The sequence below is a fragment of the Oryctolagus cuniculus genome, chromosome 2 (assembly GCF_051225735.1).
Source record: "Oryctolagus cuniculus isolate XC-2025 breed Fujian yellow rabbit chromosome 2, ASM5122573v1, whole genome shotgun sequence".
Lineage (NCBI taxonomy): Eukaryota > Metazoa > Chordata > Mammalia > Lagomorpha > Leporidae > Oryctolagus > Oryctolagus cuniculus.
Window position 1 is genome coordinate 170,603,738 of NC_142868.1, and position 20,859 is coordinate 170,624,596.

Consider the following 20,859-nt stretch of genomic DNA (forward strand, 5'->3'; position numbering starts at 1 on the left):
GTGCTGTGGGAGTCCTATGAAAACACTGTGGCTTCATGTGAGGGTACAGGGTGTGGCTGGGTCTTTGGGCAGTCACTCTGGGCTCCCTGATTCCTGGGTTGGGGGGTGATCATTGCTGCGGGATCCACGCTCACACCAAGCACTGTCCTTGGTACCAGTTCAAGGACCAAGGATCCCTCATGTGGTTCTTGTGGCAGTGCTAATGAATATTACACCCACTGGGGCTAGCAACCAGACATTGGTCTCCTGAGAGGAGAGGAGGTGAGTGTGAGACTACACCAACAGAGCAGATTAATCCTGCCCTCTGATTGAAAATTGAAAAAAAGAGAGATTTATCATGCCCAATTTGGGTATCACCTTGGACACTTCCTTCAACCTGGAGCACTGAATAGAGTTCCCTGGCCATACCCAGCACACACCTCAGGGTATACACTGAAATAGCAGACACTCTACTAATCCACAGAGACATTGTCCCGTGATAAAAGCTATCATGGGGGGGAAAAAAGCATCTTCATAAATGCAGCAACTCAAGAAACAAGAATAAGGAAGACAGCATGATGTCAACAAAGGAACACAACAACACTTCAGTACTAGAATGTGAAAATGAAGAGATTGAAGAAATGCTGGAAACAGAATTCAAAAAATTGATCATAGGATTACTTAGAAATAATCAGAAACAAATCCACAAATTAAAGAAATCCATACATGACATGAATAAACATTTTCCCATGAAACTGAGATTTAAAAGAGAAATCAAAATGAAATATTGACACTGAAAAATTCAATAGATCAAATAAAAAATGTGTTAGAAAGCCTTAACAACAGACTCAGTGAGGCAGACCAAAAAAAAAAAAAAAAAAAAGAAGAAGAAGAAGAAGAAACTAGAAGACTATAAAACAGTGTTGGAGATTTATGGGTTACTATCAAACAACCCAATATAAGGATCTTACGAGTTCCTGAAGGCATGGAAAGAGAGAATGGATTAGAAGTCCTTTGTAGTGAAATAATTACAGAGAGAAAAAAAAAAAAAACTTCTCTAATTTGGAGAAAGAAAGGTACATCCAAGTACAGGAAGCACACAGAACTCCTAATAGACATGGCCAGAAAAGATCTTCCCCATGACACGTTGTAGTAAAATTCTCCACAGTAAAACATAAAGAGGGGCCAGTGCTGTGGCATAGCAGGTAAGGCCGCCACCTGCAGTGCCGGCACCCCATATGGGAGCTGGTTGGAGTCCCGGCTGCTCTGCTCTACTTCTGATCCAGCTCTCTGCTGTGGCCTGGGAAAACAGTAGAGGATGGCCCAAGTCCTTGGACACCTGCACCCACGAGGGAGACCCAGAGGGAGGTGCTGCTTCCTGGCTTTGGATCAGTGCAGCTCCAGCTGTTGCAGCCAACTGGGGAGTGAACCGGCAGATGGAGGACCTCTCTCTCTCTCTCTGCCTCTCCTTCTCTCTCTGTGTAACTCTGACTTTCAAATGAATGAATGAATTTTTAAAAATAAATAAATAAAATATTCAAAAATGTGCACAAGAGAAACGCCAGATTACTTTCAGAGGATCTCCAAATAGACTTCTCATCAGAAACCCTACAGGCTAGGAGAGAATGGAGAGACAAAGTCCAAGTCTTAAGAGAAAAAATAACTGTCAACCCGGAATACGGTACCTTGCAAAGCTCTCATTTATGAATGAAGGTGAAATAAAGACTTTCCATAACAAACAGAAATTGAAAGAATTTGTCACCACTTATCGGCCTTACAAAAGATGCTTAAGGATGTACACACAGAGAAACATGATCATCACTATGAAAGAAGGTGAAGGCAGAAAATTTCCCTCCCAGTAAAAGCACAAAGGAAATCCAAAGTAAACAACAGGAACATTTATGGGAAAACGGCAAGGAAATTGAACTTACTCTGGTTTTCCTTCTTTAGTTCCTTAGATTTCAGAATATCTTGTTACTGGGAATCTAGCCACATATTAAGGCAATCTGTTTTTGAAACTTTTTTAAAAAAAGACATTGATTATAATGAACCATCTCCTTTTTTTTCTTCTCTTATTACATACCATTTGTGTGATTATAGTGTTAAGTCTTAGGTTTTGTTTTTTTTGTTTGTTTTTGTTTTTTGACAGGTGGAGTTATAGACAGTGAGAGAGAGAGAAACAGAGAGAAAGGTCTTCCTTCCCTTGGTCACTCCCCAAATGGCTGCTACGGCCAGCACTGCGCCGATCCGAAGCCAGGAGCCAGGTGCTTCCTCCTGGTCTTCCATGCCGGTGCAGGTACCCAAGCACTTGGGCCATCCTCCACTGCCCTCCCGGGCCACAGCAGAGAGCTGGACTGGAAGAGGAGCAACCGGGACTAGAATCCGGTGCCCACATGGGATGCCGGCACCGCAGGCGGAGGGTTAACCAAGTGAGCCATGGCACCGGCCGCAGTCTTAGAAGAAGAGTGTATCAATAATTTTAAATGAACTTTTCCCTGTCTTTGAAGTTCAGTCTATAAGTGTATTGTTGCCACAAAACAAAATACTTGGGTTTGCATTATTTGAATACTTGATAAGTGAAATTGATAAAATATATTATGTAATGAATAACATTTTTATTTCTGGATAAAATTAGAAATGAAATAAAAATTTGAGTTTCACTTAAAGGATGAAAATAGTGACAGTACTTATAAGCATTGTGAACCGTTTTGTGTTTGAGGCATCCAAAATTCAAGTGTTTACTAGATTTTTCTCCTGAAATCCTGCTCTTCTTTTCTCTGTGTTATGTATTTGCTCTCATTATTGATATTGTAAAACAACAGGGTTAAAGTGTCATTATATCTGTGTTCATTATGAATCTCATAGCTTCTCTAGTTGTGAAAAAATATTTTCAAAAATACTCTTACTATCATTTTTTGATTAATATTTTACCCACTAATGGTATTTTAGATACCTTTAATCATTTTAGTAAGGTGTCTATAAAAATTTAAAACATTACATATTGTATTTGAACTAGGCAGTGAAGAGTAAGAAAAAAACTAGATTACTGAGACTGTAGATGTTCCATTAGTTAAATTTCAAAATTTTTAATAAAGGAACTTTCAGAGATAGGCTGAGACCTGACAGTATCCATTAAATCAGCTCCTGTGATGTGGAAAGGAACCCTGGAAGCAGTGGAGGACCTGTGAGGGCATTTGCTTGCCATGGCTGTGGTTGTAATGTGCTCGTCCTTAAATAGATAGTGACACACTGACATTTTTGTTGCCCAATAATCTGGAGTAGTGTCCTGCATTTATCTGTACTAAAATAACTATAAATTAATGGAATTTACAAAGAAGAAATTTTATGACTGTACTGTATTTGGGAGCCTTTGTACAGCCAGGTAAAGTTTCCATGATACAAAGTATTTGAATTTTAGAACTTAATATTGTAAGGAAGAAGACATGGCAAATATTTCATATGCTTAAATGATAACTTGATTATTGAGTTTCAGAAGAAAAAGATATGAAATGAGTATTTGTCACAGCATTGGCTACAATGTTAAATTGGCAAATTATAGCATAAACCATAAATCTGTGCTTCTCAAATGTGAACCATAGTCTAGTGCTGCTTTGTATATACTGTAAGTGCTACAAATAGTCTCAGCACTGAACATATATTGATATCTCTCAAATGAATGCAACTTTGATGTAGGTGTTTTGATATGCCTCAGAAAGTATCCGAATGTTTACAAATTTTTCATCTGTTTGGTAATGAAATACTTCATGCTATTTCTTTATTGTTCCATATTTTCATGTTTAAATTTGAATTTTTCACATTTTTACTACTGTTAATTCAACTACAATTTGTTCAATGGTGAAAATGGAGTTGTCAGAGAATAAACTTAAAAACAGTCTCATTCATGTAACTGCTTAAGTAAAAAACTACATTTTGTGTTCTATGTTCATATACTTTGAATGATCTGTATTTCTGTTTAAATATAAGTGATGATGTTTAGGCTTTGTTTCTGTTTAATAAGGTTTTTTTTAACTTTTATTTAATGAACATAAATTTCCAAAGTACTTATTACCATTGATTAAATGAAGGAACATATATTTTTGCATAAATTTATATTCGGTAAATAAAAATTAGCTGAAATAATAAAAAAAGAATTCACAGGAAAGTGCTGTGGCATAGCAGGTAAAGCTGCCACCTATAGCACCAGTATCCCATTTAGGTGTTGATTTGGTGCCTGGCTGCTTCACTTCTGATCTAGCTCCCTATTAATGTGCATAGGAAAGCCGCAGAGAATGGCCCAAGTACTTGGGCCCCTGCACCCACATGGGAGACCAGAAGAAGCTCCTGGCTCCTGACTTTGAACCAGCCCAGCTCCAGCTATTACGGCCATTTGAGGACTGAACCAGTGGATGGAAGATATCTCTGTCCCTCTCTCTGTTTCTCCCCACTCCCCCTGTAACTCTGCCTTTCAAATAAATGAATAAATCTTTTGAAAAGAATACAAAAGAATAATTTTAAGTAAGCTGAGTAAGATACAAGATAATACAGACAATTTAATGACATTAGGAAAATAATTCATGATATGAATCAGAAATTTAGCAAAGAGATTTTTAAAAATCATAATTCTGGGGCTAAAGAACTCAACAAATTAAGTTAAAAAAATACAACTAAGAACTTTAACAGAAGACTTGGGCAAGCATAAGAAAAAATTTCTGGGCTTGAATACAGCCTTTGGAAATAATAATTTGGACAATTTTTAAAAAGAAAAAAATTTAAAGGAAAGCCTTCAAGACTCAAGAGACACCGTTAAGTGAGCAAGCATTCACAAATGGGTGCTTCAGGAGAAGAAAAGGTAGAAAGTTATAGAAAACCTGTTCAATAAATAATAGCAGAGAAGTTTCCAAATCTTAGTAACAACATGGACATTTAGGTCCAGGAAGCCCACAGGATCTTCAATGGATTCAACAACAACAGTAAATCCTCTCTGAGTCATGGTAGAATCAAACTGTCGGCCGGCGCCATGGCTCAATAGGCTAATCCTCTGCCTTGCAGCGCCGGCACACTGGGTTCTAGTCCCGGTCGGGGCGCCGGGTTCTGTCCCGGTTGCCCCTCTTCTAGGCCAGCTCTCTGCTATGGCCCGGGAGTGCAGTGGAGGATGGCCCAAGTCCTTGGGCCCTGCACCCCATGGGAGACCAAGAGAAGCACCTGGCTCCTGGCTTCGGATCAGCGCAATGCGCCGGCCGCAGTGCACCAGCCGCGGCAGCCATTGGAGGGTGAACCAACGGCAAAAGGAAAACCTTTCTCTCTGTCTCTCTCTCTCTCTCTCACTGTCCACTCTGCCTGTCAAAAAAAAAAAAAATCAAATTGTCGCTCCTCCACGAAGAGGGGGAGCGACATAATGGTGCCGTGACTCGGATAGGAAACCTAGGAGGGAAGAAACGGGAAGAAGTGGGAAAATACCGGAGAGAGAGACTAGCAAAGAGCCTAGGGAAAAGCCGGACGAAAAAGGTGCCGGAAGAAGCTATTGAAAGCCTAGGTAGGCATAGACTCGGATACGGACTACGGGGGGAAGCTGGGAGAAATCTCTAAGGTCGAAAGCGAAAGTGAAAGCTAGAACAAACAGACTCGGATACGGACTGTGGGGAGAAGCCAGGAGAAATGAGGGAGGAATATTGTTGGAAGAAAACTTAGGGAAATATACCGGGTAGAGAAAAATGTTAGGGAAATTGAAGCCGCGGGGGGCAGGCCGAGGCGGAAACGTAAGCCAGCTTGCGATTCTTCAAGTCAGCCCGGGGAACAAAAGGCAAGAAGCTAGACATGGGCCGCCAGGTTGGAATCCGTCAGATTAGCCTGGGGAGCAAAGGACGGGAAGCCAAGCCGAAGGGCGCAGACGTGAGCTGGATTGAATTCGCCAGGTTAGCCCGGGGAACTTAGATTGAATACCAGTGGTGGCGGAAACGTAAGCTACGCTGTGTGACTCGCGGAAGACGCCGCGTGCAGAGAGAGCACGAGGCGTGAATAGATAGGGAACGTGGGGCTAGTGCGAGGCCGTGGTGCGGACGCGAAGGGGCGCGGAGACCGCGGAGTGCGCGCGCGAAGCCGGGAAGCCACGCAGATGAGAGAGGCGCGGGCTGAAGCGGCCCAGAGCCGGGAAGCCGCCGAGAAGCAGCCTCGGGGCGGGCACCGGGAAGCCGCAGGGATAAGAGAAACAGAAATTTAGAAGTAAAATGAGAGAAATAGGAATGCTGGCAGATAGAAGTAAAATGGGAGAGATAGGAATGCCCGGAGATAGAGAAATAGAGAAAAATAAGGCCTCCCCTCAACATGGCAATGAGAGAGCTTGGATTCGGTCTGCCTGATTAAGGAGGTGGTGAGCACCTGTGGGCGGCTAGCAGCTTATGCGCCGCAGGTCACCGAAGACAGGCACGAATTAACATCAATAAGTCTCCCCACAATACCGCAATGAGAAGGCTTGGATTCGGTCTGCCTGATTAGTAAGGCGATAAGCACCAGCAGGCAGCTCGACCAGAGTATGAGCTGCAGGTCACCGAAGATAGGCACGAATCAACACCAATAAGTCTCCCCACAATACGGCAATGAGAAGGCTTGGATTCAGTTTGCCTAATAGGGCTTGTAAGCACCTGCAGGCAGTTCTAGCAGAGCAGAGCATGCGCTGCAGGGCACCGAACACAGGCACGCATCAGCGCCTAAAAACCTCCTCACAACATGGTGAAGAGAGGACCCAGATTCGGTTTGCCTGATTGGTAGGGCTTGTAAGCACCTGTGGGCAACTCTAGCAAGCAGAGCAGAGTGTGTGCCGCGGGGCACCGAAGACAGGCGCGTATCAACGCCAAAAATAAAAAGAAAGGGGGATCTGTGGGGAGCTACTCGGACTAGACTAAGTTACTGGAATTAAGACTTATTCTGTGCATCTGCTCTCCCACAATATGGCGCTGAGAAGGGAGAAACAGCTTCTACACAGCTGCCTCCAGTTCAACCAATAAACAGCAGGACCTGCTCCTGATTGGAGGAGGGCAGCATACTCGGCGTGTGGGTAGCAGAGTTGGGATTGGTGGAAGAGGACTATAAAGGAGGAGAGAGACAACATGCACTGGGAACATCTAAGGGGAACATCTAAGAGGAACACCTGTGCAGCCCCCAAGAGAGCCGGCCGGCGGTGTGCCGCTCCCCCGCGGAAGTGGGGAAAGTGGCAGGGGGAACCGCCCTTCCACGGAGGTGGAAGGGTCGGTAGCCAACCCGGGAACAACCAGCAGCAAACCCGGGGAGGGCCGAGCAGACAAAAGAACAGCACAGGGTCCTGTGTTGTTCCTCCACGAAGAGGGGGAGCAACATAATGGTGCCGTGACTCGGATATGAAGCCTAGGCAGGGTTTAGTGTCGTTCCTCCACGAAGAGGGGGAGCGACACAAATTGTCAAAAACACAAGACAAAAAGAGAGTTCTGAAAGGAACAAGTCATTTATAAGGGATTCCCCACTAGGTTAATGGCAGACTTCTCAGCAGAAACATTACAGACCAGGCGACAATGGAATAAAACATTCAAAGTCTCAATAAAAAAAATTACAGCCAAGAATAATATATCGAGTAAAGCTATCCTTCAGAAATGAAGGAGAAACAAAGGCTTTCAATGACAAGCTAAAATTGAAGGAATTCATCACTACCAGATTGGCCCTACAAGAAAAGCTTAAGGGAATCCTACATTAGAAGTGAAATGATGGTGGGGGGGACAGCATTGTGGCATAGTAGGTAAAGAAACAGCCTGTGACACCAGAATCCCATATGGGTGCTGGTTAGTGTCCCAGCTGCTCTAATTCCAATCGAGCTCCCTCCTAATTTGCCTGGGAAAGCAGCAAAAGAAGACCCAAGTGTTTGGGCCCTTAACACCCATGTGGGAGACCCAGAAGAGGTTCCTGGCTCCTAACTTTGGACTAGCCCAGCTTCAGGCATTGCAATCATTAGGAAGTGACCCACTGGATGGAAGATCTTTCTCTTGGTCTCTCCCTTTCTCTCTCTCTGTAACTTCCCTTTCAAGTAAAGAAATAAATCTTTTGAAACAGCAAAATGATGGTAACTACCACCATGAAAACACATGAAAGTACATATCTCATTAGTAGAGCAAATATACAAAAGAGAAAAAGAAGAAAAATGAATGATTCACATTTTACTGTGGATTGAATTAACTATGTATTTATTTAAGCATTTTTTTCACCTGTAATAATGAAGACCACAGTTCTGTAAAATTTTTGATTCCTTAAATTTTTATATGAGGGTTATGTTTGTCTCTCAAAATGAGTTCAAAATAGTTGCACCTTCTCTATTTTTGAAAAGAGCACATTATTATGTTACTATTTCTTCTTTAAATGTTCAGCAGATTTCATCAGTTAAACTAATTACATCTTTAGTTGTCTCTAAAAAGATTTTAAAAATAAATTCAATTTCTTGAATATATATAGGCTATGCAAACTTCTTTCCATGTCAGTTTTCTGAATTTATGGTGTTTTTTTTTAAGATTTATTTTATTGGCTGGCGCCGCAGCTCAATAGGCTAATCCTCCACCTGCGGCACAGGCACACCGGGTTCTAGTCCCGGTTGGGGTGCCAGATTCTGTCCTGGTTGCTCCTCTTCCAGGCCAGCTCTCTGCTGTGGCCTGGGAGTGCAGTGGAGGATGGCCCAAGTGCTTGGGCCCTGCACCCGCATGGGAGACTGGGAGGGGTGCCTGGCTCCTGGCTTTGGATCAGCGCGGTCATTGGGGGGTGAAGCAATGGAAAAAGGAAGACCTTTCTCTCTGTCTCTCTCTCTCCTCTCACTGTCTACTCTGCCTGTCAAGAAAAAAAAATGAAACAAAACAAAACAAAAACCAAAGTAAAGAAAAATAAGATTTATTTTATTTATTTTATTTATTTGAAAGGCAGAGTTACAGAGAGACAGGGAGAGACAGAGAGAGACACAGGTAATCCACCTGCTGGTTCACTCCCTAGATGGCCTCAATGGCTGGGGCTGGGCCAGGTTGAAGCCAGGAGCCAGGAGTTTCATCCAGGTCTCCCATGTGGGTACAGGGGTCCAACTACTTGGTCCATCTTCTGCTGCTTTCCCAGGTGCATTAGCAGGGAGCTGGATCAGTAGTGAAGCAGCTGGGACTCAAACGGGCACCCATATGGGCTACCAGCATCACAGGCAGCAGCATAACTCCTCATGCCATGATGTCAGTCCCTGAATTTTTATTTTTGAAGAAATATGTGTGTTCCACATAAGTTGCCAAAATTGTTGTCATAAAGTTGATCAACATCCTTTTAAAAATTAAAAATAGAGCTAATCTTTTATTAGGTACATATCCAAAGAAATTAAATCATTGAGACAATGTCTGTCAAAGCAACATCTATACTCCCATGTTTACTGTAGCACTATTCACAATAGTCAATATATTCAATCAGCCTACATGTCCACCAACACGTGAATGGATAAAGAAAATGTGGTATATAGCACATAACGTAATACTATTCAACCATTAAAAAAAAAGTTTAAATGGACCAAAGGGCATTATGTTCAATGAAATAAGTCATGCACAGAAAGGCAAATACCACATGATCCCTCTTATATGTGGACTCCAAAACAACTGAGCTCATAGAGGTTCAGAGTAGAACAGTGGTTACCAGATGATAGGGAGGGGGAAGGAGTTGATGGAATGGACAGAGGTCAGTAAGTGGGCACAATGTTAGATAGGAGGAATCAGATCTGGTCTTCTATGGCAGAGCAGGATGGCTACAGGTTATAATAATATACTGTACAGTGCAAAATAGGAGAGAGTTTGGATTTTTGTTTACCACAAAGGCATGATAGATCTTCCAGGTGATGGTTGTGCTAGTTACTCTAATTCAATGATTACACCAAGTGGGCACCTATCAGAACATTAGATTTTTACCCCATAAATATACATTAATAGCTTCATGTCAATCAAAAAACTAACTAAACAGGATATATCTTGGATATGACTTAACACATGCTGCATTTTCTTATGATACTAGCATTGATGAATCATTCATTTATCACATGTTTATCAAACACTCAATGAAAGAATGTGTTACTCCTCCTCAAAGGGAAGTGAGTGGTTCATCAGATGATTTCTTCCCTAAGGGGAATGATGAGGGTCACATAAAAATATTGCATTCTTTGGAATGAAAACCAGAAATTGAAAGTGCCTTAACTATTTTACAGTTTCGTTCAGGGCCAGCCTTAGTTGAATATGTTTAATCACGTGGGTGTTTTCACTCCATGTGAACCACTCCATGTGGCTGATGAGAAACTGGAATTAGAGAATGCCTATTGCTTAATTACTTATACTTATCTGCACTTTGAGATGCCTCATTGTCGTAGTCAAGCACTAATCACACAAAGAGCATCCATGGGCTGTTGAATCAGACATATCCTCTCAACTCTGCTTTCTACTCAGCACCCTGCCACTGACTAGCTGTGATCCTGACCGGGCTGCTCAATTAATGCTCAATTTCCTCATCTACAGAGTAGAGGAAATAACACCTACATCCTAGGGCAATTATACCTGAGTGTGCTAATACACGTAAACTGTCATAGTAAATAGGTGTTGGTACTATTATTCCTTGCTATCAATCACTAGAGAGGTACAGAGTGTTGCAGCCGGAAAAGCCACTTAGAGATGACCTAGTCCAGCCTCCTTGATTTATTTCAATGGAAACTAAGGTTCATGGAAACCAGCTGATTTCCCAAAGTTTCAGGAAAGTTACAGGTAAATTCATGAAACCACCCTACCCTTTTGGTTCCAAACCCCATGCTTGCTCTCCTCTACCTCAATTATGTATTTCCGGTATACTCCTGAATATTAATGCTGTGCCTCAATATTTGACAGTGTCTGTTTGTTTACCAGTACTACACCTTACAAATCGATTTCCTTCATGGATTTGTCACCACAGCCTTTAAATTACTTGGTATGTCCAGGGTCTAAGTCCTGACGTAATAAAAAAAGCTGAAGCTAGAAGACAAAAGAAATGGGAGCTCTGTTAGTTGTCACGGATCAGGGCGAACATACGATATTTGTCCCTTTTGGACTGGCTTATTTCACTCAGCATGATATTTTCCAGATTCCTCCATTTTGTTGCAAATGACCGGATTTCATTGTTTTTTACTCCTGATCAATGACAACTAACCAAGCACCTAAAAGGAAACCCATTGAAGTGAAAAGAACACTATGAGACACAATGACTTGATAGGCCCTTGTCTTGACTGTTGAAGAACAACTTACTATTTTATTCCTTTTAGTATTTTTTGTTGTTGTTGTTGTTTTGTTCTACCTAATACCATTGATTGAACTCTGTAATTAATACACAATTATTCTTAGGCATTTAAAATTAACAGAAACGTGATCTGTGTTAAATATAAGAGTGGGAATAAGAGAAGGAGGAGATATACAGGTCGGCACATGCTCACTGGGACTTACCTCCAATGGTAGAGCTAGAAATGCGCCAGGGGATTCCAATTCAATCTTATCAAGGAGGCATGTACCAATGCCATCTCACTTGTTAAAGTGATAAGTTTAAGTACATAACTGATCAAAAAGATAGGTTAAGTGTCGAAGAGATTTCACAAATAAGACCAGTGTCTGCAAATAATGAAGGATAGAATTAAAGGGAGAGAATGATCCTGTGGGGGAAGCAGGATGCACAGCAGACTCATAGAATGGCAAATGCCCTAAACAGCACTCCAGCCTCAGAATCAACCCTTGGGGCATTTGGATCTGGTTAAGAGGCCCATGAGAGTCTCACAGGCATGGAAAGCCAAGACACTGTGGCAAAAACAACCTGAAGGAAAGATCTCGGTGAACAAGATCCCAGCAGAAAGAACGGGCCATCAAAGAAGGAGGCACCGTTCTCTGAAGGGAGGAAGGAACCTCCACTGTGATATGGCCTTGACTAAATAAGTTCAGAGTTGGTGAACTCAAGGGGCTTCCATAGCCTTGACAGCTCATGGCAAGAGCCTCGGGTGATTATTGACATCATAAATAAGAGTGTCAATTGTTAAATCAACAACGGGAGTCACTGTGCACCTGCTCCCCACGTAGGATCTCTGTCCTTAATGTGTTTTACTATTAGAATTAACAGTAAAACTACTAGTTGAACAGTACTCTATATCTTGTGCAGTTGTGTGGGTGCAGTCTGTTGAAACCTTTGCTTAGTATGTACTAAGTTGATCTTCTGTATATAAAGGTAATTGAGAATGAATCTTGATGAAGAGTGGGATGGGAGAGGGAGTGGGAGATGAGATGGCTGTGGGTGGGAGGGAGGTTATGGGGGGAAAAGCCACAACAATGCAAAAGTTGCACTTTATAAATTTACATTTATTAAATAAAAAAAATAAGACTGGCAAAAAAAAAAAAAAAGAAATGGGAGAAGGGAAAGTAGACAACGGAGGCAAGAGCTCAGAAGGCTGCCATGGTTAATTATTACTTAACCACCCAACAGGAGCCTGTCTGGTCTCTCCTGCGCCTCACAAGCCTCAGTCAGTACATGCTGGCCCCTTCTCTCCCATGCTTCGGTCGCCCAGGCAGCTGACCGGCCAGGTACAAAGCACTCTGAAGCCCCGCCCCCATGGGCCTTGGCATCTGCAGGGCCTTTTGCTTTACAGGATGTTTCCCTTCCTCTTTATCTGGCCAACCGCTGCTCACTTTAGTTGTAGCTTGGAGACCACTTCTTTGTGTATTTACTAGTCTGCTGTCTATAGTTCAGACAAGCTGTCACAGGGCTAGAACTATCTGTCTTGTTTTCTACTTGCTCACCCCCAGGGCTACACAGGTCTTGGTTTAACATTGAACGTTCAATAATGTTAGGCAAACTCGCCAAATAAGGAAAGCTATCCTTCTAAAACTGTCTTCTCTAAGACTGTTTACATAATAACAAAGCAAAGTGGGCATATTTTTTCTGTCATAAATACCAAATTAAATGCACAAGTATAAAGATGGAAGAGATGGGTTGCCATGTATAGCAATGGGCCAAGAAGTACTGTAGTTCAATGTTAGTGGGTTTTGTTCTTTTTGAAGTTCTAAGAGTTGATACTTTTGATGACTTGGAACTGGGTCGGCCCAGGGTAGTCACTATGACAATCAAGAACTCCTGGCCGGCACCACGGCTCAAAAGGCTAATCCTCCACCTAGCGGGGCCGGCACACCGGGTTCTAGTCCTGGCCGGGGCACCGGATTCTTTCCCGGTTGCCCCTCTTCCAGGCCAGCTCTTTGCTGTGGCCCGGGAGTGCAGTGGAGGATGGCCCAAGTGCTTGGGCCCTGCACCCCGTGGGAGACCAGGAAAAGTACCTGGCTCCTGCCTTCAGATCAGCGCAGCGCGCCCATCACAGCGTGCCAGCCGTGGTGGCCATTGGAGGGTGAACCAACGGCAAAAGGAAGACCTTTCTCTCTGTCTCTCTCTCTCACTGTCTACTCTGCCTGTCAAAAAAAAAGAACTCCTGTGTCAAGGACCATTTGACCAGTGGCTCCTTTTGTATTTGCTGTCTGTTGCTCTACCCTGGAGTCTACCTGGCCACTGCGGACACTCCCCTCAGGTTCACAGTGAGCAAATCAAGGTCATGTTTACATAGGTGACTTATACAAGCTGGAAAGGGTTCTTAAAAGACTGAAGACTGGAAGGCCATGCCTTCACCATGCTCCTGTGCGATCTTATGCCCCTACCTGACCCCACCTGTATGCCCACCTGCCAATCAGGCTACATAACCACTCCCCTTTGGATGTGGATAAAAGGCCTGGGACATGGTGGGCCCAGCCCTTTTTTTTTTTTTTTTTTCCTGCCCTTATTGTCTTTGCTGCCCTTGCTGGCCTTGGGGCCACCTGCTCCCTGCCTGCACACTTGCTGCATGTGGCTGGTATCTGGCATGCTCTCTGCTTGACAGGGATCCCAGCTTAATTTCTAGGCTTTTCTTTCTCCCTTAGATAAAGTCCTCACTCTCCTACGCATTTCTCTCACTGAATAAAATCTTTAAAACTTAAAAAAATTGAAGAAAAAATAAACAAAATAAATAGCCCTTCAGCATCTCTAACTAAGAGATATTATGGATGAGACCTGTCTGACAGCTAGCACCAAAAAATGCTTTGAGGATGAATAAAGGGTGATTTCAGCAGACAAATGTTGCTCCTACCTTCTGGGCTCAACCATCTCATAAAGATACTTCAGTAAATTGCTCCCTGCCCCCCCTTCCTCTCTGGGAGCAAAAATGTCCTTGTAGTCACAGAGATAAATGCTTCCCTATAGGGGCCAGTGCTGTGGCATAGTGGACTAAGTCTCTGCCTGTAGTGTAGACATCTTATACGGGTACCAGTTTGTGTCCCAGCTGCTCCACTTTTTGTTTTTTTTGTTTGTTTGTTTTTGTTTTTTTGCTATTTTTTAAAGATTTTATGGATTTATTTGAAAGGCAGAGTTACAGAGAGGCAGAGAAAGAGAGATCTTCCATCCACTGATTTACTTCCCAAATGGCCACAATGGTCAGAGCTGGGCCGACCGGAAGCCAAGAGCCAAGAGCTGGGCCGACCCGAAGCCAAGAGCCAAAAGCTTCTACTAGGTCTCCCATGCAGGTGCAGGAGCCCAAGGACTTGGGTCATCCTCTACTGCTTTCCCAGGCCATAGCAGAGAGCTGGATCAGAAATGGAGCAGCTGGGACTAGAACCGGCACCTATATGGGATGCCGACACTGCAGGCAGAAGCTTTGCCTGCTATGCCACAGCACTGGCCCCTGCTCCAGCTCTCTGTTATGGCCTGGGAAGGCAGCAGAAAACAGCTCAAGTGTTTCAGTCCCTGCACCATGTGGTAGAAGAAGCTCCTGGCTCCTGGCTTCTGATCAGCCTAGCTCCAGCCATTGCAGGCACTTGGGGAGTGAACCAGCAGATGGAAGACCTTTCTCTCTGTCTCTCCTCATCTCTGTCTGTAACTCTACCTCTCAAATAAATAAATAAAATATTTTTAAAAATGATTCCCCATTGGTAAAGCACAGAGAACAGGAAACAACCCCCCAGTTCATCACTTAGGCCCTTCATTCACTAAAGCTCTGCATGGGAAAGCATCTGACTCTCCCAATCTCACTAGCACACATTTCAGTTATTTATTTGAGTGGCCTAGAGACAGTCACACAGAGAAATCCCGTCTGCTGATCATTCCTAAAATGCCCACAAGAGCTGGGAGTGGGCAAAGCAGAAGCCAGGAGTTGGAAACCCAATCCAGGCCTCCTGCAAGGGCTGCAGTGACCCAGCCATCACTGCAGCCTCCCAGGGTGCACATTAGCAAAAGGGAGGAACAGGAGCACAGTCAGTTTGAACCCAAGTACTTCAGTATTAGGATGCAGGCTTCCATATGCCCACAACTGCCTTCGGTTATTAAGGAGTCTTTTTCTCAGAACTCAATAAATACAAAGATCTATGTTTAGATGAGAGCAATGAGCATGAGGAGAAAGTTGGGAAGAACGTGCGGTCTCAACAGGAAGAGAGTAACGAAGGCAAAGTGTTGAGCCCAGTGCTCAGTGGGAACTCCGGTTTATTCTAGGATGATTTCAGCGAAACCTCGATCATCTTGTTGACAATTTTCTATTGGCGCGGGCAGTCTCAGAGGAATGGGGCTCTGTTACAGCCCCTGCCTCCTCTTTTTATCCAGGTAGAAAAGGACAATCAGTCTGCTCTGGGTGACTAGAATCTTTCAGCTCAAAAGGTGTGAACCAGATATCCTGAAGCCTCTCTTCTAGGCTTATCTCATGGTGCCAGACAAGAGGGGGTTTTAATTACATAATTTGTGAACTGGCCCACCTTGCAGGGGGATTTGAGGCTCCAAACCATTGAATTAAAGAGAGATCATTACAGGAGTGCAGCCAGATCAGGTCTGGCTTCCACTCAAATGACTGCTTCCCTGAGAGTCTTCGGGTTAACACCTCTGCCCACCTACAAATTCAGCTCAGCCACTGACATTACGAAAGCCACTGGGAAAGAGTTGGGAACTGAGTAAGATAACGTCTGTCTTTTTAAAACCCAATGACCCTCTGCTTAAAAACAGAACAGTGCAGGCTTGAAACACAATCATTTAGGGTCAAATCACAGCTTTCTCTGTTATTAGTTGTGTCTAAGAAAAGGTTCCTCGGGGCTGGCGTAGCAGGTAAAGCCACCACCACCACCTGTGACAGTGGCATCTCATATGGGTGCCACTCCAGTTCCAATTCAGCTCCCTGTTAATGGGCTGAGGAAAGCAGCATAAGATGGCCCAAGTGTGAGGGCCCCTGCCAGCCATCTGGGAGACCTGGATGAAGCTCCTGACTTCTGGCCTAGGCCTGGCCCAGCCCTGGCCTTTGTGGCTATTTGGGAAGTGAATCAGCAGATGGAAGATTTCTGTCTGACTCTCCCTCTTTCTCTCTCTGTAGCTCTGACTTTCAAATAAATAAATAAATCTTAAAAGAAAAGAACAGATTCCTCATTTATGAAATGCATGTCACAATATTTATTACCAGATGGAAGAGGCCCCAAAATGACATTTGTGTTTCTCTTTCTACTAACACCCAGCCCATTCTGATCTCCTTGTCCAAGCCTTGGGGTCTCCATAAGAATCAGGCAGGGTCAAAGAGTAGATGGTTACAGACCCATCAAGCCATGAAGGTGGGAAACCCTAAGGACTTTTAGAGTACACATGGCTTCAAGAAGCAAAACAACAGGAAGCGCTAGAGCGAGCAGTGGACAGCTTGCCAGTGCCCACCCTGGAGAATGACCCCTCAGTGAGGCCAGCACTCCCGGATGTGGCTCATCTCTTCAAAACCTCTTCCCTTGCACCCCCACTTTCATCACAATGAAGTCAGAGACTTCCCATTAAAATACACTGGGTATTCGCTCTAGAGTAAAGAGCATTTGGAAATAACCAAAACATTCAAGAATAAGGAAATAAATTACAGAATGAGATGACTTTGCAATCACCAAATGATGCTTGCAATGAATTGTATGTATGTATTTTATTGTGTATGTATGTATATGTATGTATTGTATAAATTGTATTTATGTATTGGCATAAGGTAATACTTGTACTATTGAGCAACACAGCAAGACGTAACACTGACTATGCTGCAGATCTCTAGTAGGAAATATTCATGTGTTTTTATTTTAAAATAATTGCCATTTGCTGAGCATTTACCATAAGCCAGGCATTGTTGCTGTGTGCTTCACATGGACTAACTCATTAATACCTCATGAAAACTGATGAGATCTTTCTCTATAAATGTAAATACACACGAGAGTATAGTGGATGACATTAGTTTTCCTTTTAGTATTCTTTGCTGTATTTTCAAAGAGAGCACATGTTAACTTTATAATTAGGAAGCTGGAATAGAAGCAGGATTTTTAGTTTATGGGAGCTAATGTCCTCTTAAAGACATGCGAAACCCTTTAAAAGCCATCAGTCACTCACCCCTAAGGGAGGACAGATTCCATGAGATTCCCTTCGGCAGCTGCTTGACAATGCTGCGCCCAAGGAATGGGCCTGTCCTGGAGGAACAGGGCTGGGAATGGGGTGGGGGCAGGATTCAGGAGAATTAATTTTGGGATATGGAAAGAGATGGAGGAAAGAGGAAACCAGAGCATGAGAAAGGCGAAGTGACTGAAAACAAATGAGCTGCTTTGGGATGCCATTTGGGACCACCCTGACCCTTAAGAGAAAAGTAAGCTCCTCTGACCCTCCAGCCTTCCTCCAGTCCCACACCCCAGCACTAACTGGGCACTGCTACCTTAGAAAGAGAGTGGAAGAGGAAAGGAAAGATCAGGGATGAAACCAAGTCCTAGTTCTTCAACTTGCTGTTGTAATAGTGGTCAAGTTTCCTCATCTGTGGGCTGGTGGTCAAGTTTCCTCATCTGGGGATGAGCATAGCCTCCACACAGGGGTACTGTGGAGTTCAAGTGAGATGGTCTTATACGAATATGTAAGACTCATGGTACCCAGATGACCATGCCCCTCAACATCCATCTGTAAGCCCACCTGGAAGTCAAACAGTTTGTAATATTGCTTCTATGGAAAAATTATTGGCAGGTTTGAAATATAAGAATCACATCATAGTCTTCTGAGCACAGCCATGAACCAGGGTTGATCTGTTTTTCATATTACACACCACTGAAAGAGGCACGCCTTTATTTCAAAACAAAAGAAATGGATTTCAAAATCAACGCTTTCTTTGCCACACCTCACCTGTCGGCAGACCAGTGCACCATGGGCACATCTCACAGCATTAAAACAGTCAAACTCATCAAAAGCAGGAAAGCATGTCTTTTAATGTGGACTGATCCACCTCCCAGGCTGCTTGCTAGCCACCCAGAAGACTTTATGAAAGACTACAGAATAAGGGGAGAGGGAGCTCGAAATCAGGAAACATCACAGCCAGTCTTCATTTACTCCACCATTCTCTTTGTTTATACCATTTCCAAGTAGTCAGTTTCTCAATGGAACAAAGATTCAAAGCTTCTAAAAATAAATACAAAGGGGGATTCATGCTTTAAAAGGCATTTCTCAACAGTCAAACTGTCATGAGTTTAACACATTTTAGGAATCAAGGCCGACGCCGCGGCTCACTAGGCTAATCCTCCGCCTTGCGGCGCCGGCACACCGGGTTCTAGTCCCGGTTGGGGCTCCAGATTCTGTCCCTGATGCCCCTCTTCCAGGCCAGCTCTCTGCTGTGGCCCGGGAGTGCAGTGGAGGATGGCCCAAGTGCTTGGGCCCTGCACCCCATGGGAGACCAGGATAAGTACCTGGCTCCTGCCATCGTATCAGCGTGGTGCGCCGGCCGCAGAGCGCCGGCCGCAGTGGCCATTGGAGGGTGAACCAACGGCAAAGGAAGACCTTTCTCTCTGTCTCTCTCTCTCACTGTCCACTCTGCCTGTCAAAAAAAAAAAAAAAAAAGGGATCACAACACTTCAACACTTTCTCCCACCTACAAGTGCCCCCTGTCTACACCTGCCTACAAATGTGCCCTTCAGAGCTGCTTAGTCTCTTTCCATCTTGTTTATTCCCCCTCTTTGCCAGGCATGCTAAAGACACGTTTGGAGTGGCTCCATATCCTGGTTTTCTATACTCCCTTGCCTATTTCCGACCAGAAAGGTTGAGTGAAGAAGGAGAGCATTTGTGCAGGAACTCAAAGTCTTTCTTCTTGGATGTTACCCCACTGGACCCCCTGGGAAGATGTTTTTCCTATAATGAAGTCAGTCTTGAGTTGACTTTCCCTGGCTCAGGCTTCCCGATGAGGGGCGTGAGTGAGCCCTTTAGGGTAGAGCTAATTAAGGATGGCTCCGGAGAACTCAGGTTGGTTGCTCACCTACACAGACTGGCTGGGTGGGAGTGGACTTTCCCCAGTGTGCCCTGTGTTTCAGTGACTGAGTAAATACAGGCATCCAGGGAGCCTTGCAGAGATCTGTTGGATAACATTGTCCAAGTGTATACCCTTGACTTTGCTGCTTTTCTTGGTTCCTTTTAAACCATTTTATTCTAAGAGCATTCACATTCCCAAAAGCCCTGGGCAATTACATGATTTCAAAACTGTTCAACAAGAAAAGGAAATATTTGCGAACCTATTTACCTCACGCAGAGGGAACTTGCAAATGTCTGTTTTCTTAAACGTGTTACATGAGATTTCCATCTGCAACCAGGTAACATTTCTCTGAAAACAGCATACGCCTTTTTTTTTTTTTTTTAAGAAAAACAAGAATTTTAAAGTAAAGCAGGACTTCAGTAAAATCCCTACCTTGAGTTGCTCCCCTTAAACATCAGACTAATCCCTTGCACCCATCCTGGGATTCCAGGGAAACTTGCACGCCCCAAGAGCATCCATGCACGCCATAGCCTGGAAGCTGGGGGCACACCCCCCAGGGCACCCCGCACCCCGGCGTGCGGGAGCGCCTAGAGCGCTGGCCTCGCCCGGCTTCGGTGCGCGGCGGCGCCTCGGTGCGCCCTCACCTCCCGGCTCGGCCGCCGCCGGCGAGAACGCTTCCTGCGAGCATCAGCAACCCAGTCAGACCGCCGCCGAGGGGAGGCCGTGACATCACCCGGTCCCCCTGACGTCTCCAACACAACCCCGAGGCCGGCCCTGGCTCCGTGGCAAGGACGCAGAGCCTCGACTCTTCCGTGCGCAGAGCCGGGGGCGCGAACCGCAGCCCTGCCCCGCCTCCCGCTCTGCCTCGGTGGCGCTGAGTGGGCCCGGGGTCCCCGCTCCGAGCCAGAGCCGCTCAGGTACAGTCACGCAAAAGCAGTCCCTCACCTTCTCCTCGGTCCAGGCTGCGGCGCCTCGACTGACCCCCGTGGCGGTCAGGGTCAGGACGGCCACCACCAGCAGCAGGTGGAGGGATCCCCCGACTCGCAGGTCCACGCCGCCTGCCATCTCCCCAAGGCTGGCTGGGCGCCGGTTCTCCCGGCTGCCGGCGGTCACGAGCCCGGGAACGCGCGTCCTTAGCCTTCCCCCTTCTCCACCCTTGGGTCGACTGCGCCCGCCTCCCCATCGCCTCCGGGTAGCCTCCCGCCGCGCTGCGCCGCGCAGGCCGTAGCCCAGCCCTCCTCCCCCGGACCTTAGCCAAGCACCGGGCCGGGCTGCCCCGGGTGACACAGGCTTCCGAATCCATAGGAACAAAGACGGCCGCTTCCTTGTCTTGGAGAGAACGGAAGGAAGGAAGAGACAGGGGAGAGCTTTTTCATGATCTCCAATGGAGTAGAAAGGAGAGGAAGGGTCCGTCAGACCCGGAGGTCAGGAAGAGTTTGCCCCCAGCTCTTTAACGAGGGGCGGACAGAGAATCCACATCTACGGAACACTCTGCACCAGGCACTGTCCTCGGGGGTTTCCCC

At 45.0% G+C, this 20,859-nt stretch overlaps 1 protein-coding gene across 1 annotated transcript in view; it reads right to left on the bottom strand.

Annotated features, from left to right (window-relative positions):
- QPCT (glutaminyl-peptide cyclotransferase) overlaps positions 1 to 20,632 on the bottom strand; it is a 48,256-nt gene extending 27,624 nt beyond the window's left edge. The window contains exon 1 of the mRNA XM_008254537.5: positions 20,282 to 20,632. Within this exon, the coding sequence (XP_008252759.3) occupies positions 20,282 to 20,401 (120 nt within the window). The 5' untranslated portion in view covers positions 20,402 to 20,632. The remainder of the gene's footprint in view (positions 1 to 20,281) is intronic.
- Positions 20,633 to 20,859: the final 227 nt, after the last annotated feature.